Below are 15,006 nucleotides of genomic sequence, written 5' to 3'. Positions count from 1 at the left end.
AAGAAAAGTATTATTTAATTGAGTGATGAATCGAGATCAAGAATTGTCATGTTTCTTTTTTTTTTTTTTTTTTTTGTCTTTTTAGGGCTGCATCCATGGCATATGGAGGTTCCCAGGCTAGGGGTCGAATCAGAGATACAGTTGCAGGCCTATGCCACAGCCACAGCATGCCAGATCTGAGCCACGTCTGCGACCTGCACCACAGCTCACGGCAACACCGGATCCATAACCCACTGAGCGAGGCCAGGGATTGAACCTGCATCCTCATGGATGCCAGTTGGATTCGTTTCCACTGAGCCACAACGGGAACTCCTCATTTTTTTAAATAATGAAAATCTGTAAAAGTTTAAGATACTCTGATACAAACCTAGTTTAGCAAATACCACGGACCTCCACGTTTCGGTGAAGTCACACATAAACTAGCCACCGCCTAAGTGCTGGTTGGCCCCCTTTGGCACCAGAACACAATAATTTATTAAGCTTCAATACTTAATAAGTGTGCACAAATATCATGCAAACATATGGCTGTACTCAAACAAAAAGTGTATTAGAATTGTAGACGTGTACAAAACATCTTGTAAACAAAAGGGAAGAGGTTGGTAGTTTCTGTACAAAATATGCAGGTTTCCTTTTTTTTAATAATCTGTAAGATGCATCATACTTCTGGCATTTTCAAAAAGTGAAAACTGTATAAAAATAAATATTCTATGTACAAACACACACACAGGCCAATCCCAGGTTAGAGGCATCACTGCAAAACAAAAACAAACACAAAACAACATGGAGTTAGTGTCAGTGGATATTTTCCCCCTTGTGGGAAATAGGGTAGGTCTTGCCCTGGGTTGGATGGGCGCTTTGGGTAGGGGAACTGGGGGAGCTAGGAACCCCCTCCTTCCAAGACTGGTGGGAAACCACTTTGCCTCTTCAGTCACTCCCCTTCCTGGCCACTAGAGGGCACTTTCTCTCTGAGGTCCAGCTGTCGAATTACTGCATCTTCCCAGAGTGAATTTATGGTGCTGGTGGACCGGAGGCGCTCTAATTGCTTCTCTCAGACATTGTCGCTCTTCAGAGTGGCTGTTCTTCCCTTGCTCAGCTCAACCATTTCTATCTCCTAACTATCTGCAGCAACCTTGAAGAAGGAAATCTTTGCCTTAGGGGACCCACCCCTTACCTGTTTGCAGCTTTAACTAGGTCTAGGGGAACTGGCCAAGAGGACGAGGCATGATGGGAGAGATAGATTCTTGGGTAGGCATCTCCCTCGAGTGCTAGACTCCTCCTTTCTCTGTTTAGGAGCTGCTTTAGGTACCTGGGTGAGTAGGTACCTAGGGCCTGCAGTCTTAGTGGTTTCACTGCTTTTAGCAAATCCATGGACTAATGAGATTGTGGGCATTTAGCACAGAGGAGTGTATTCATCTCATTATAAGTGTGACTCTGCTGTCACTGGGCAGGACTGGATTAGCTAAGCACAGACTCTTGGGCAGGTAGTGGTCTCTAGCTCTTTTATGAAGATGAACCCACACCTTGAGACCACAGTGGTGGGGGCGGGCGAGAAGTCTGAGCGGGAGGCCAGGTGGAGGGAGGCTGTGGGTGGGACTGCATGGCACCTGCTACTTTTGCCAGGACCGAATTGGGCTTTTGGACTAGCAAACCAATGGCCTGGTCATGCTGGGGAGCCCCCTGGTCATGCTGGGGAGCCCTGAACTTTGGGGACCCTGGATGAGTGGGGTGACTGCATGCAAGGACATAGTCTTGTAGTGTCAGATGGCTCTAATGATGTGGCAAATGCCAAGGCAAGTGTGAACAAACGTTGGTAGGAATTCTGGGAACCCAAGGGAGGTTAGGCTGCAGGTCTCAACGTGCAGAAGCATGAAGCTCTGACAGCTTAAGTTCAAGGGCAGGGGAGAGTGGTGAGCTGGCCAGTCTCTATGGGGACGTGTAGAATCCATGTGACTTTATAGTTTGAGCAACTTAGATTTCCTACATCTGGATAAATGTCATTATATGGCTTAAGACTAGCTAATGATAACTAATTTTAAAGCATGGTCTGGAACTCCTTGCAGGAAAGTATTGCCTAAGTCAACCCCACAAAGCATAAAGATGTCGTCTGTTGGGCTACATGGCAATTCCATACCCTGGGGTTAGCTGATGCCTTAAAAACCATTTTTGGAGTTGCTGTTGTGGCTCAGCAGGTTAAGAGCTTGACATAGTGTACATGAGGATGAGGGTTTGATCCATGGCCTTGATCATTGGGTTAAAGATCTGGTATTGCCGGCAAGTTGTGGTGTAGTTACAGATGCAGCTTGGATCTGGTGTTGCTGTGGTTGTGGCTTAGGCCGGCAGCTGCAGCTCCAATTTGACCCCTAGCCTGAGAACTTCCATATGTCCCAGGCATGGCTGTAAAAAGAAACCAAAAAACACCCCCCCCACACACAAGACATTCTTAAATGTTCTCCAAGTGCATGAATGGGATGTTGGATGTTTAATGGGCCCCCTGCCTTTGAGATTGGTCTTTTTTTTTGGCTGCAGAAATTCCCAAGCCAGGGATCGAACCTGAGCCACAGCAGTGACAAGGCCAGATCTTTAACCCACTGAGCCACCAGGGAACTCCAAGGGATGGTTCATTTTTGATCTATGTCTTGCTTCCTCGTCTGCAGAAAGGCCTGGGCTGGAGGTTGTGCATGCTTTATCCCACTGTAGAGAATGGAGCCCATGACTCCTCTGTCCTGAAGCACTCGAACCCCTGGAAAGTCTTACCTTGTTCCAGCAGCCCTGGACTGGCAAGCCATCTTCGCCCTGCAGTGAGGAAGGAAGGCAGGTGGCTCAGACTCTCTGGGGTGGGCCGCCACGCAGCAGGATGGGGGAGCAAGGGCCCGTGGTGGCTGATCAGGATGCAGCCCACCTGATAGTATCTATTTCTTTTCTCTACCCCAGGGTGGAGCCTCAGAAGGAGGCAGGAAGCAAGTTGGCCTGTCTGCCCGTTGGCTCAGCTCACAGATAGTTACAGTGTAAGGCCAAGACAGGCTGTCATAGCCTGTGGGCTCCGCAGGCAGAGGTGACCTGAGTGTCCTGAGTGTCCTGCTGGTCTCTGCTCTGGCTGTACTGAGTGTGGGTGTTGGTGGGCAAGTCACTCAGCACCGGGGCTTGGCGGTGGGTGAAGTCCGTTTTCTCCTCTGTACAACCTGGGGAGGGTGTGGCTCTATGAAAAGGCAGCTCCCCACCTCTCCCATTGTCTGATTTTTCTCTCTTCCTTAGCAGCTGGAGGAGGACATCCAGGCAGTTCCCATCTGGTAATCAGTAAGGCGGGGGGGTGGGTTGGGTGGGGTGGGGGGTGTTGTTGGTGGTGGGGGGTGACTTTGCAGGCATTGCACCAGTGGGCCTGGGGTGCTCTCAGCAAGGAGGCAGGGTTCCTGGCACAGCCTTAGCTGTTGCTGGGACCTGAGGAGGCACTGGCAGGATGGGAATCCACTAGGTGCCACTTGCCCCCTTTGCAGGGGCACCCACAGAGCACCAGTGGCCTCAGGATGTCCCAAGTCTTCTCGGCCCGATATCCTGGCTGCTCTGGCACGCTATGGGGGAAGCCAGAAATGGCCGAGAGGCAGGTGGGGAGCGGGAGGCTGAACCAGGGCAAAGATCTGGTTCTTAGCTCAAGTCAATTAGGGTTGCAGCCCAGATTCTAAAACGCCAGCCTCCAGGGCAGAGAAAGAAATGAACACAGGGTTTTAGGGACCGGAGCAGGTGGTCAGCCCCCGCAGGGGTTGAATGGGACCCTGCGTACCATGGACCTACTCACCCACCCATGACAGGCACCTAAAACAGTTCACCCGGGATCTGGCAAACAGCCAGTCCTGCCTTCAGGGCAGAAGTCTAGTTACCCTGTACTGAAAATCTTGATCAATAGCTCCCCCCCCGGCCCCCCCTCCCCCCGCCCCCACCCACAGTACCAGGGTGTGGGAGACAGGGCAGACAGCAACAATGACAAACAAGAAAGGGAGCCCTAGACATTTTCACCGCAAAACAAATGGGCAGAGGACACAGGTTATTGGAGAACATGCCAGTCTGCATTAAAGGTCACATCATGATGGCTTTCATCATCCCTTCTGGATTGAGGGGGGGGTAGGGGTCTGCTGGGGGAGGCAGGTCCCAAGAGGACTTCTGTCCCCTTCCCCAGCCCGCCACAACGCGACACTTCACACGGGCTCTGGAAGGGAGAGGAGCCTCCGCGGGCCACAGCGGCATTCCCATTGGCACGTGGATGGTGGTGGCAGTGGGGATAGAGGAGGGCTGGGCAGGCGGAGTGTGTGAGTGAGGAGCAGAGAGGCCAGGGCTGCAGCCAGCAGAATTCAAGTGTTCAGATGGTGGCAAGACACGTGGCAGAGGGGACATCCCGCTGCTGATTAATGGGGATGCTGTGAAGGGCGCAGGAGATCTCATGGCTGAGAAAGGTGCACATGTGTGCTGCATGCTGGGGGGGGGTGGTTCAAGAGGTGGGGTTGGGGAGGTGGAGATGCAGGGGTGGGAGGGTGAGAGCTGCTCTGCCTCTTCTTTTATTGTACATGCTGGTCCTAGAAAGTCCCTTCAAGGACCTCTGTGGTCACCTGTCAAGGTCACACAGCATATTTTCTAACTTTTTCTCTTTTGTCCAAAGATTATTTCTGGGTGACCCTGGGGTGGGGATGTGAGGCTGGGAATTCTCATCTGATGAGCAATCGCTGCTATGAAAACAGCTCCCTAAGCTCCAAACCTCCTTGGGAAATTTCGGAGAGCAGGAAGCTTTTGAGCCAGCTGCCTTGGAATGAAGTGCCATGTTCTGCATCCCCTGCCATGTTCTGCAGGTGGAAAGGGCCAATGTAGAAGCCGAGAATGTCCTGCCTGGAGTGGGACTGGGCCCCGCGGGGCCAGAACTGCTGCCGCTTAGGTGGGACGCGCTTGGGAGTGGGTCCTAAATGTCTTCCCTCCCATCCTGCCCCCTCCCTTCACTTGCTTAACTATATCCCCGGCCTTTCTATGCTCTTCCAGACTTTTCCATGGTGAACTACCTAAAGAAGAGGAACCCAAGGAAGGGAGGGTCTTGTAGTGTCTCCTGGGACTTGAGCAAATAGGATGAACCCTTGAGGGTTCCTAGCATCCTCATCTTGGACCGCCCTGGGGTTCTGGGGGTGTCACTGGGGCAGAGATCCCAGATCTATCTTGGAAGAACAATCAGGGTACCCCTCCTCTACTTCGGTTCTAGAACTTCTCATTCTGCCCTGTGTTTCTAAGGAGGCCCAGCTGTCCTCTGCCAAATTGTGAGATGCTGCTGTGGAGAGGGATGTGGGGCCAGCTCAGGCATCTTGTTCCAATGTCTGGCCAGCGCTTATCCGACTAACTGCAGGGTGTGCGGGAAGAGAAGTCACAGTCCTCAGGACTGTCCAGAGAACCCACTTCCCTTTGTTTTCTTCCTGGTGGCAGGCTCGTCGAGGAGCAGCTCTGCAAGGAGGGCCCGCTGCAGCTAAGGCTGGCCTTGGGTGGGGGGATGGTGCACATGAAGAGGATGCCTTTCAAAGCATCTGCAGGAGGAAGCCAAGAAAACATCCTGGCCAACTTTGCATGCAAGAGGGGGATGAGGCGGGAGCCCCAAGGTCCAGCCGAGGCAGGATGACCCTTGGTGTCTACAGAGGGAAGAGAAGGGAAGTGGAGACCAGATGGTGGGAGCAGGAGCGTGGAGGGCAGCTGGAGAGGCACGCAGGCACAGACCGCACACGTGGGGAAGCCTAGACTGGCCATGCAGGCGAGGAGGGTGATGCCATACCAATGGGCACGGGGCATCCAGTCCGTCCAGCCCTGGTAACCCCGGCTCCCCTTTCTCTCCTTTAAAACCTCGGTGTCCCTGTTCACAAAACCAACCACGATGATTATTGAGGTCAAGGCTGGGCCAGCTCCGATGGTGGAGTGGAGAGGCCCTGTCCTACCCAGGCCAGGATGCAGGACCCTCGAGGCATCTACAAGTGAGCCCCCAATCCCCGTCTATTCTCTTCTCCCTAGTTCAGCCTCTGGGCTCTCCTCGGCTTCTCGGGAGAGTGGAGCGTTGGGATGTGTGCATCCCGCCCTCTCTCCAATTAGAGGCTCACTTGGAGCAAAAGAACTTCCATTTGAGAGGATCATCATTTCAGGACCTCCAGAGGGGTGGAGGAGACACTTGAGAAGCCCGGCAGATGTGCTACAAATCATTCCCCATGGGCTGGCTTGGGAAGGCTTCCTGGGGGTGTCTGTCTACTGATATCAGTCTGCAGCTGTATAGGTTTTAGCCGAATGGCTGGTGGGTGTTGGGAGGCCGTGGCGAAAAGCCCCCTCTCTGGCCTCGTTCTGCCCAGTTAGGGGCATGGGTGGCCCTCAGGAGAAGCTCCCCCTGATGTCCTGCATCCTGACCATGTGGGGATTCAGATGGCTTGAACTGCTGGCCACATAGGTGGCCACAAAACAAGGAAGGCAAATTTTGGGGTGAGGGGGGATTTCATAAAGGCCACCCTGGCATCCTGGAGCTAAGAGCCAAGGCCTGCTCCCCAATCCCTCTCCTCCTGGTGTCTCCATTTCCACACATCAATTGTGCGGTATCTTCAAAGGGAAGGGATCTAGCGGGAATCACGTGCAGCTGTGGTTTGTGGGTAACACCCACAGCAGCAGAATTTCCCCCGCCATATGAACAGATAGGTTTTGGTGGGCATCAGGGAGTCATTCGGTTTTCATCTTAGGGTATTTGCCTTCTTTGTTTCCAGCTTGCAAACCTCAAGGAAACACCCAGAACAACCACGTGATAGAAGGAAACATACCAATGGACAGGGGGCATCTAATCCAGGTGCTCCTTGGTCTCCCTTATCCCCCTTAGGCCCTCTAGAGCCTTTCTTCCCCCTTTCCCCCTGTAAATAATGGTTTAGTCCAAGAAAAAAAAAATAACATCAAAACTTTAGGATCATTCATGTGTTAAGGATAGAGACAGAAAGAGAAAAAAAGAAATGAAAGAGGGAAAAATAGATTCTCAATCAGGATATTCTCTCCAATAGGATTAGGGGTCAGTTCCCATCCTACCCCTCCAAGAACCTGAGAATTTGACGAAGGCAGCTGGGGAGGGGGCCGGGAGCAGTAGGACTGAGCTGGTGGAGGGACAAAAGGCCGGTGGATGATACTGGTGGCCAGTTTTGTTAATTCTGAGCCCCGAGTGCATCTACAATAAAAAGGGGGACCCCCTTCCCTCTCTCTGAGGGTCCATTTTCTCGGCCGTGCCCTCGGCATGTAGAAGTTCCTCGGCCAGGGATCAAACCCACACCACAGCAGCAATCCAAGCCCCTGCAGGGACAAAGCTGGATCCTTAACCTGCCGCGACACAAGAGAACTCTTGAGGGTCCATTTGTGAAAGGCTCTGGCCTGACCCAGTTGGTTTTCATCCCTTTGATATTCTATTAGGAAGCGAGGTGATTTTGCTTAGAGCCCTGGGGTGTGTGTGTGCATGGGTATGTGAGCAGGGCATGTGGGCGTGTGCACATATATGGTTGTGCATGTGGGTCTGTGAGCTTGTGTGTGTGTATACATGTGGGTGCTTATATGTGGAGGTATAAGTGCACGTGTGTATGTGTGTGTCCAGAGTTTTTAGGTGGCACAGCTGGGAACCAGGCATTGGCAATTGCAGGGAATTGCAGTTCCTGGTTCTCAGCTGGGTTCTTCCATTTTACATGTGTCCCTCCTGGTCTGAAGTCACGAGCAGCTATTTGTCTACAGATATGCGGGTCCAAGGATTTCATTTGTTTCTGGAAATCTTCGTTAAACATCTTTCTTTTTCTTTCTCTCTCTCTCTCTCTCTCTTTCTCTCTCTCTCTCTCTCAGGGCCGCACTCTCAGCATATGGCAGTTCCCAGGCTAGGGGTCAAATTGGAGCCACAGCTGCCAGCCACAGCCACAGCCACAGCCACAGCAACGCGGGATCCAAGCTGCGTCTGTGACCTACACCATAGCTCATGGCAATGCCAGATCCCCAATCCACTGAGTGAGGCCAGGGATCGAACTCACATTCTCACGGATACTCGTCAGAATCATTTCCTCTGCACTACAAAGGGAGCTCCCAAAAGCTTCATTAAATAGCTTTCTAAATTGAACCCTACTTTGTATGTGTCAGGGTCACTGTTCATTTAAAGAAGGGCCATGGGGAATTCTTTGCAATAGATTTGAATTTGGGTTTTCATATGTTGGGTTTCCTTAATAGGGGCCAAGTGTGGCCCTGGGGGGTCTTCCTGGGAACTCCCCTCCTCTCTGGAAATACAGGTCGTCTAATGCTTGGGAGCTTCCACCGTGTTACTCAGGTGTGATGAGACCTTTTGGGTTGGGCGCCCTGATTAGGGCAAAGGCTTGGAGCCAGAGCGGGATTTGCCTCTTGTTGGCCACGTGATTTTGGGAACTTAACCTCTCTGAGCCTCGTTTCTTCATCTGTAAAATGTGGATAATCACGCCTTCCTCAAAACTTTGTGGTGAGGTCTTTGTGCACATTTAGTGCTTAATACTGGTGTATGGTACGCACTCAATGATAGCTGCTTCCTTATGGCAGCAGTAATGATGGTTACTCCCTATCAGCCTGTGTAGGAGCCCAGAGGTGGTCTGGTGTGTCTGCCGTGTTCCTGCAGTGGAAGGCTGCAGGGGTCCTCAGAGGGAGGCAGTTGATAAGAATACTTCTGATGCTCCTCCAGGACTTTGGAAATGACCCACTTTTTTTTTCCTTTCCTTTTTAGGGCCATACCTGTGGCATAGGGAAGTTCCCAGGCTAGGGGGTTGAATCGGAGCTGCAGCTGCTGACCTATGCTACAGCCACAGCAACGCAAGATCTGAGCCATGTCTGTGTCCTACATCACAGGTCACGGCCATGCTGGATCCTTAACCCACTGAGCGAGGCCATGGATTGAACCGCCATCTTCATGGATATTAGTTGGGTTCTTAACCCGCTGGCCCACAACGGGAACTCCAGAAATGACCCACTTCTTGATCCAGAGGTTGCCTGCAATTGCCAATGCCTGGTTCTAAGTGAGTTTTCTAAAAGGCAAATGCTTACTTAGAAAATGAAATGTGTTGAAGAGGAAACATATAGATGCATATTCGGTGCCATCGCATTGGGTCTAAGCTACGCCCACCAATGAGGAAATCACAGCCCCATTAATCTGCCGACAGTGGACAAGCAAAACCACTAGTTGTCTGGAGGGAGGAGGCCTGGGGAAGCCTTCTCAGGAATGTGGGCCCTTATTCTCTTTGGGTCAGGCCGGTGCAAAAGCGAGCACGGTCCCCTGCGTTCAGAGGGGGAGTGACGCTTCCGAGGACAATGGGCTCGCAGGTGCTGATGATGTGCCTGTGGGGACTAGGGGATGGACTGTTACTTCAAGAGTAACTTCGCTCGCATCCTCCCTGTTCCCATCCCCCAGAGAGTGACATGAAAGGGGGCTCTGGCTCAAAGAAAGGGGCTTCTAGCTGGTACCAGAGAGGGACAAAGAGAGTAAAGCAGTAGAGGTTTCTTAACAACATAAATGAATGGACAAAACTGATTATGGAGGAAATAAATTGAAGCTAGGGGAGTGGGAAGGAAAGGATGAGGGCTTTGGGATTATTATAATGGGGCAAAGGTTTCTAGAGGGAGAAGCATCGATGGAGGAAAGGAAGGAAGAAGCAGGCCTAGGCCGAGAGCAGAGGAGGGAGAGGTAAGGAGGCCAGGAAGCAAGACACACAGGCATAAGCATGTGCGCACGCGCACACACACAGATGCACACACGTGCACGCGCCCATGCTCACACACACGCACCTGATGGCACATCTCAGAGAGTGACAGTAGCCTCACTGCATGCCCTCAGACCTTTCAGTTGGCTGGCTTGCAGGCAGCTCCACAGTAGCACCCAATTTTTCTGATGCCCAAATTTCCAAATTCATACCACCCTTTATCCTTTGATGGACCCTTTTTTTTTCTTTTTTTGTTTTGTTTTGTTTTTTAGGGCTGTACCTGGGGCATATGGAAGTTCCTGGGCTAGGGGCCGAATCAGAGCTACAGCTGCCAGCTACAGCCACAGCCACAGTAATGTCAGATCCAAGCCGAGTCTGTGACCTACGCCACAGCTTGTGGCAACACCGGATCCTTAACCCGCTGAGTGAGGCCTGGGATTGAACCCACTTCCTCATGGATACTGGTCAGGTTTGTTACCTCTGAGCTACAACAGGAACTCTTTGATGGACCTTTTCATCCTAAAATTGGCTCCTGTGCCAAACACACAGAGCTAGCTCTTAAGGGACAAGGAGAATGCCCCCAGTGACAAGGACAGACTCTCCTGGCATGTGTGTCCCCTTAGACAACTGCCTGTCTTGGGCTCTGGGCCTTGCCCACAACCATGAGGACCTTCCTCCTTCCATGAGTGGGAAAGAGGCCACAAGACTGTCCTCTGGCGGCCCTCAGAGAAGCATCATTTTAAGGCTGTGTCTCCATTCACTGGAAGACAGGATAACAGATAGTGGTCCACTAGGCCAAGCCTTTCTGATACGGTCCCCCAGGTGGAACGTGGGACAAATTTTGAGAGCCCCCCCCTTACACACCTGGTGGGTATGGGGGCTTTGAACATCATCAGCTTCACCTCCACAAGCAACAACGAAACTGCCAATCAGAATGACGTCCAAGCACTTCTGGGTTTTGACCTTGACCAAAGCGTCAACATTCTGAGCTTCCAAGCACCAGAAAAAACTGATCACGGTAAAGCGCTGACTCTGCTTGGACCTTTCTGCATTAGCAAGCCCTCATCTCTGCCCTCAAAAGTCCTGTTACGGCTGTTGGTATAAAGAGGTCTGAAAGAGGACGTGAGGTATAAGGGGACTTTCTTTCTTCTTCTTTTTTTTTTTGCTTTTTAGGGCTGTACCTGTGGCATATGGAAGTTCCCAGGCTAGGGGTTGAATGGGAATTGTAGCTGCCAACCTACACCATAACCACAGCAATGCAGGATCCAAGCTGCGCCTTCGACCTACACCACAGCTCACGGCAACGCCAGATCCTTAACCCGTTGAGGGAGGCCAGGGGTTGAACTCGCAATCTCATGGATACTAGTCGGATTCATTTCCATTGAGCCATGATGGTAACTCCGGGGGCACTTTTCTAAGACATTCTGGCAAAATGAGAGTCAGAGCTCTTGGGTGGAAGAACAGGCTGGTCCTTGATTTGGAAACCTGCCCTTTGGAATTCGTCGATTGGCTTTTTTCGGTGCACTCAAAGGAAAGCATGCAACTTGCCCATTTTCTGGACTTGACTTTTACCCAGTGACATATTGCTCATTTAGAGGTGGGAAGGGGGAAGTGGAGAAGAAATATTTTCCCACCAAATCATGGGGCCTCAATGGCTCATTCAATGACCTTAGTCCTTTAAGCATCAGAGCCACCAGCCTCCCACCTCCCCTCCATCTGTGACAAGGGCATTTGCCTGCCCTGCCTCCCCCTCTAGGGCAACACAGTCACTGCCACTCGCCATTGGAAGGACTGGTTTTGCAGCCCTCAAATGGCCCGGTGCCTCGAGCCAACTGAAAGTCTTAAGAAATAGGTTTAAGAAGAGTTATTGAATATAACCAAAAAAACCAGAACACTTTAGCAATTAATTAGACAGGAGGTTAGTATGCCAAATGGAGAGGTGGAATGATCAATTATTTTAGTGGCCCAAATGCTTGGATGTCGCAGTAATGAAGGTGGGCTTCCCAGGCTGGCACATTTCTGGAAGTAATGTCTGCTTTTTTGGTTTTGTTTTGTTTTTCGTCCTTTTAAGGCTGCACCTGCGGCACATGGAAGTTCCCAGGCTAGGGGTCTAATCGGAGCTGGCCTACATAAGCCACAGCCACAGCAACACCAGATCCGAGCCACGTCTGCGACCTACACCACAGCTCATGGCAACTCTGGATCCTTAACCCACTAAGTGAGGCCAGGGATTGAACCTACATCCCCATGGATCCTAGTCGGGTTCATTAACCACTGCGCCACAAGGGAACTCCTGGAAGTAGGTCTGTTTATTCCAGTGGTTTCTAGACTTGAGCTTCCCATGCACAGTCTGCTGGGGGTGGCTCGGCCTGCTCCATCTTGTTCATGGAATATATGGGACAAACGGATTGCTCTTGACCAGCTGCCAGAAGGGAGGACTTAGGAACGTGGAAGTGTTCAACTGAAGAGACTGGCACTGATGCCCATTATAAACGTACAGCTGCTGGCACGTCAATTCAGGAACACGGCTGTTGGTGCTCCACATCAGCTGGAAGACCTGGGTTCTGGAAGCCACCTGCTCTAACTCTCAAGGGAACTCAGAACATGTTATCATAGTTCCGGGCCTTGTTTATTCATTTGTTCTTCCCACTCCTCCTCTACCTCGAAGCTCCTTGGCTATTATTCCCCCTAGAAGATGCTCTCCGGCTCCCAGGGGACGTGCAAGCCACTGAGAACCTCTGTGATGAGGCAGAGGATGGGACGTTTTAGAAAAGACACAAAGGTCATCCCTTGGTGCCTGCTGGGCCCAAGGTGTCAGGTGCTATGTGCCCTCAGGTGGCTGTGGGTGCCATGGACACTCAGTAACTGTGTCCCATGGAAGATGGGAGAAAACGAAGGGTGAGCAGGGGCCTGAGAAGGCACAATTTGTATCAGTCCTGCTGACTCTTTCCAAGAGCAATAATGGCTGGAATAGTTTTTAAGAGGTTTGGCTGCATATACCAGCTGTCTGCTTGTTCTTGGAACCCGGATTGATTTTTCTCTCTCACCAGTGGCCTGAGATGCTGAGTGACACTAAGGGTTGGAAGGCTAGGACCCAGCAACAACAGGTATAAAAATATCACTTAGGAGCCCGTCATCCGGGCAGCGTGGAGAGAGCCTGGCATGTGCCTCCTGTGACCTGATGGCCATCTAATCTGATGGCCGCCCTGGGATTCGGCCTCCCCTTTCCATGTGGAAACTTATTATGTGCTTCAGTTTCAGGATTAGGTCCCAGGCTCCCTGTGTGCCAAAGATTAAGCCCCTTGCCATAAAGCCTTTTAACTTAGCCTGATTTATCAGGAAAAATTGTATTTCCATGTTGCATCACGAATCCCCAGTTGGTCATTCCACCTCACCAGAAAGACAGCAGTAGCCAGAGAGCCAAGGGCGAGACTGCAGACTTACCCGGTTTCCTTTGTCCCCGGGTGGTCCATGTAAACCCTGCAGTAAATCAGAGAAGCCAAGACACCTTAATGAGAAAGCCCAGGCTGCCCAGACACCTTCCTTCCAGGCTCATAAAGCTCTTCCCTGGTGCCTCATTCACCAGAGACAGGTTTAATCACCCCCATTTTACAGAAGGGGGACAAAGGAGAACCCTGCTCAAGGGCCTTGACCTGGAGACAGAGAATGAGTTATGGGTAAAGTAAAGCCTGATAGTTCTGGTTTTCTCCTTCTGAGCCAATGCCCTGGCCTGTGGCCGAGTTCTAGTTGGCTCAGGCCAAGGACACAGTCTAGGCACAGACTCCTCCCCTCTCCTGGAAGGGCAGGTGTTCGTGTGACTCTTGCGCCAACTTCTGGCTGGAAGAATGATTCCAGAGCTCCTGAGCCCCTCTTTTCAAGGTGCAGGCTGCTCCCCTTGTCTTTAGCTGGGAATTGGGCGCAAGGCAAAGACTGGCCGGAGGTGCCTACTTGGCCAAAGCTCAGCCGGGCATGGAACCCACGAACAACGGTACGACCTTCAAGAAACCGAAGTCCTAGCTCTCATGGGCAGCCAACGTCTATAACCAAGCACGGAGAAATCTGCAAATGGACAGCCAGTCCCCTGGGAAAGCTGCCTGGCTCAGGAAGCCTCTCCTGGATTGATTAGTGACATGGACTTGACTCTGTCTCTCCTTGAGGGCAGGGGCCATAGCACATTCATCTGCGAGGTTCCTGCTGCACTGAACACAGAGGCCTGTGGTAGAAGGCGCTCATCTGTGTTTGCTAAACATCCCGGCCGATGGTCTACATGGCTGAGGCTCTGGCTCCCTAACAGGGGCTGGAGGGTCCTTGGGTTTGCCCCGGGCAGTGCCCAGCAGGGAAGTTCTAGAGAGTGGGCCAGCGGGTGCTGGCTGCTTCCTCTGTCAGAGAAATGAGAAGTCTCGCTTGGTCCTAGAGTTTTTTGCCCCAGGCTCTGGGTCCTGTTTTGACAGTGCTTCTGTCGAGGGACAGGGGTAGGTGGAGAGAAACCACTGGGCCCATGAAACTTACAGGAAGCCCTGCTGCTCCCGTTGGTCCTGTCATTCCAGGGTCACCTTTGCTGCCCTGAAAACAGGAGAAGGGACACATGAGTCTTCCTCGACGTGGTAACAACCTTCCGTGAATCATTTTTTGTTTTCATATGAAACCTGGGAACACTTTCCAGTCTCTTTGAAGAAAGAGCCCCAGGAAGCAAAGGCTGGGTGGATGGGGGTAGTGACTGCTATGGACTCTGCCCTGAGGAGGGGGCTGGGAGCCCCTGACCCTCCCTCCACAGAGCCTGCTCCCAGGCCCCCAGGAAGGACTGGGCAGGGTCCGGGGGTGTTGGCTGAAGCAGGGAAGGTGAGCGAGGAGCAGGACCTGGGCATGGACCCCGGAGGTGGGGAAAGAAGGGAAGAGAAAGAGAGCTGTGATTTCTCTCTGATGCTGCAATTGTCACCCCCTCCCAGCTGTCGTCATGGTCCCCCAAATGTCTGGTGAGCTCTGAGACGCCCAAGCATCTCTCCAGCAGCTCCCCAGCCTCCCCTCCCCCAACTGCGTGGCTGAGCACGAGAGGGACAGCACCTTCTTCAGGGCAGGGTCAGCAAGGTGGGCAGACTAGGTGGGCAGGGTCAGCAAGGTGGGCAGACTAGGTGGGCAGGGTTAGCAAGGTGGGCAGACTAGGTCGGGGTAGGGGGTGGAGAGCCAGTCCTGCAGTGGAGAGCCCAGCAGATGCCTGCTCAGGGGTCCAGTGCCCCAGCCAGCTCTCTGGCGATCTCAGGTCCCGAGGGTGTGGGAGAGCTGGGAAGAG

At 52.2% G+C, this 15,006-nt stretch overlaps 1 protein-coding gene across 38 annotated transcripts in view; it reads right to left on the bottom strand.

Annotated features, from left to right (window-relative positions):
• Positions 1 to 431: 431 nt before the first annotated feature.
• The window catches only part of COL13A1 (collagen type XIII alpha 1 chain), a 164,748-nt gene continuing 150,173 nt past the window's right edge, over positions 432 to 15,006 (bottom strand). For 28 of the 38 annotated variants that reach the window (XM_084997159.1, XM_084997161.1, XM_084997163.1 and 25 more), the window contains 5 exons: positions 14,229 to 14,282; positions 13,164 to 13,199; positions 6,807 to 6,893; positions 2,755 to 2,793; positions 432 to 751 (listed from right to left, as the gene is read on the bottom strand). In XM_084997159.1, coding sequence (XP_084853285.1) covers positions 749 to 751; positions 2,755 to 2,793; positions 6,807 to 6,893; positions 13,164 to 13,199; positions 14,229 to 14,282 — 219 coding nt within the window. In that variant the 3' untranslated portion in view covers positions 432 to 748. Of the gene's footprint in view, positions 752 to 2,754; positions 2,794 to 5,788; positions 5,867 to 6,806; positions 6,894 to 13,163; positions 13,200 to 14,228; positions 14,283 to 15,006 lie in introns of all 38 variants that reach the window. The other 10 variants (XM_084997172.1, XM_084997179.1, XM_084997164.1 and 7 more) reach the window with 2 other exon arrangements.

The sequence above is a fragment of the Sus scrofa genome, chromosome 14, assembly GCF_054392235.1.
Source record: "Sus scrofa isolate SSC_HxYL_T2T_F1_AM1 chromosome 14, Sscrofa_HxYL_maternal_Yorkshire_Landrace_v2.0, whole genome shotgun sequence".
Taxonomy (NCBI): Eukaryota; Metazoa; Chordata; class Mammalia; order Artiodactyla; family Suidae; genus Sus; species Sus scrofa.
The sequence above is the reverse complement of the archived record's forward strand: the minus strand, read 5'-3'. Positions and strand labels throughout refer to the sequence as shown.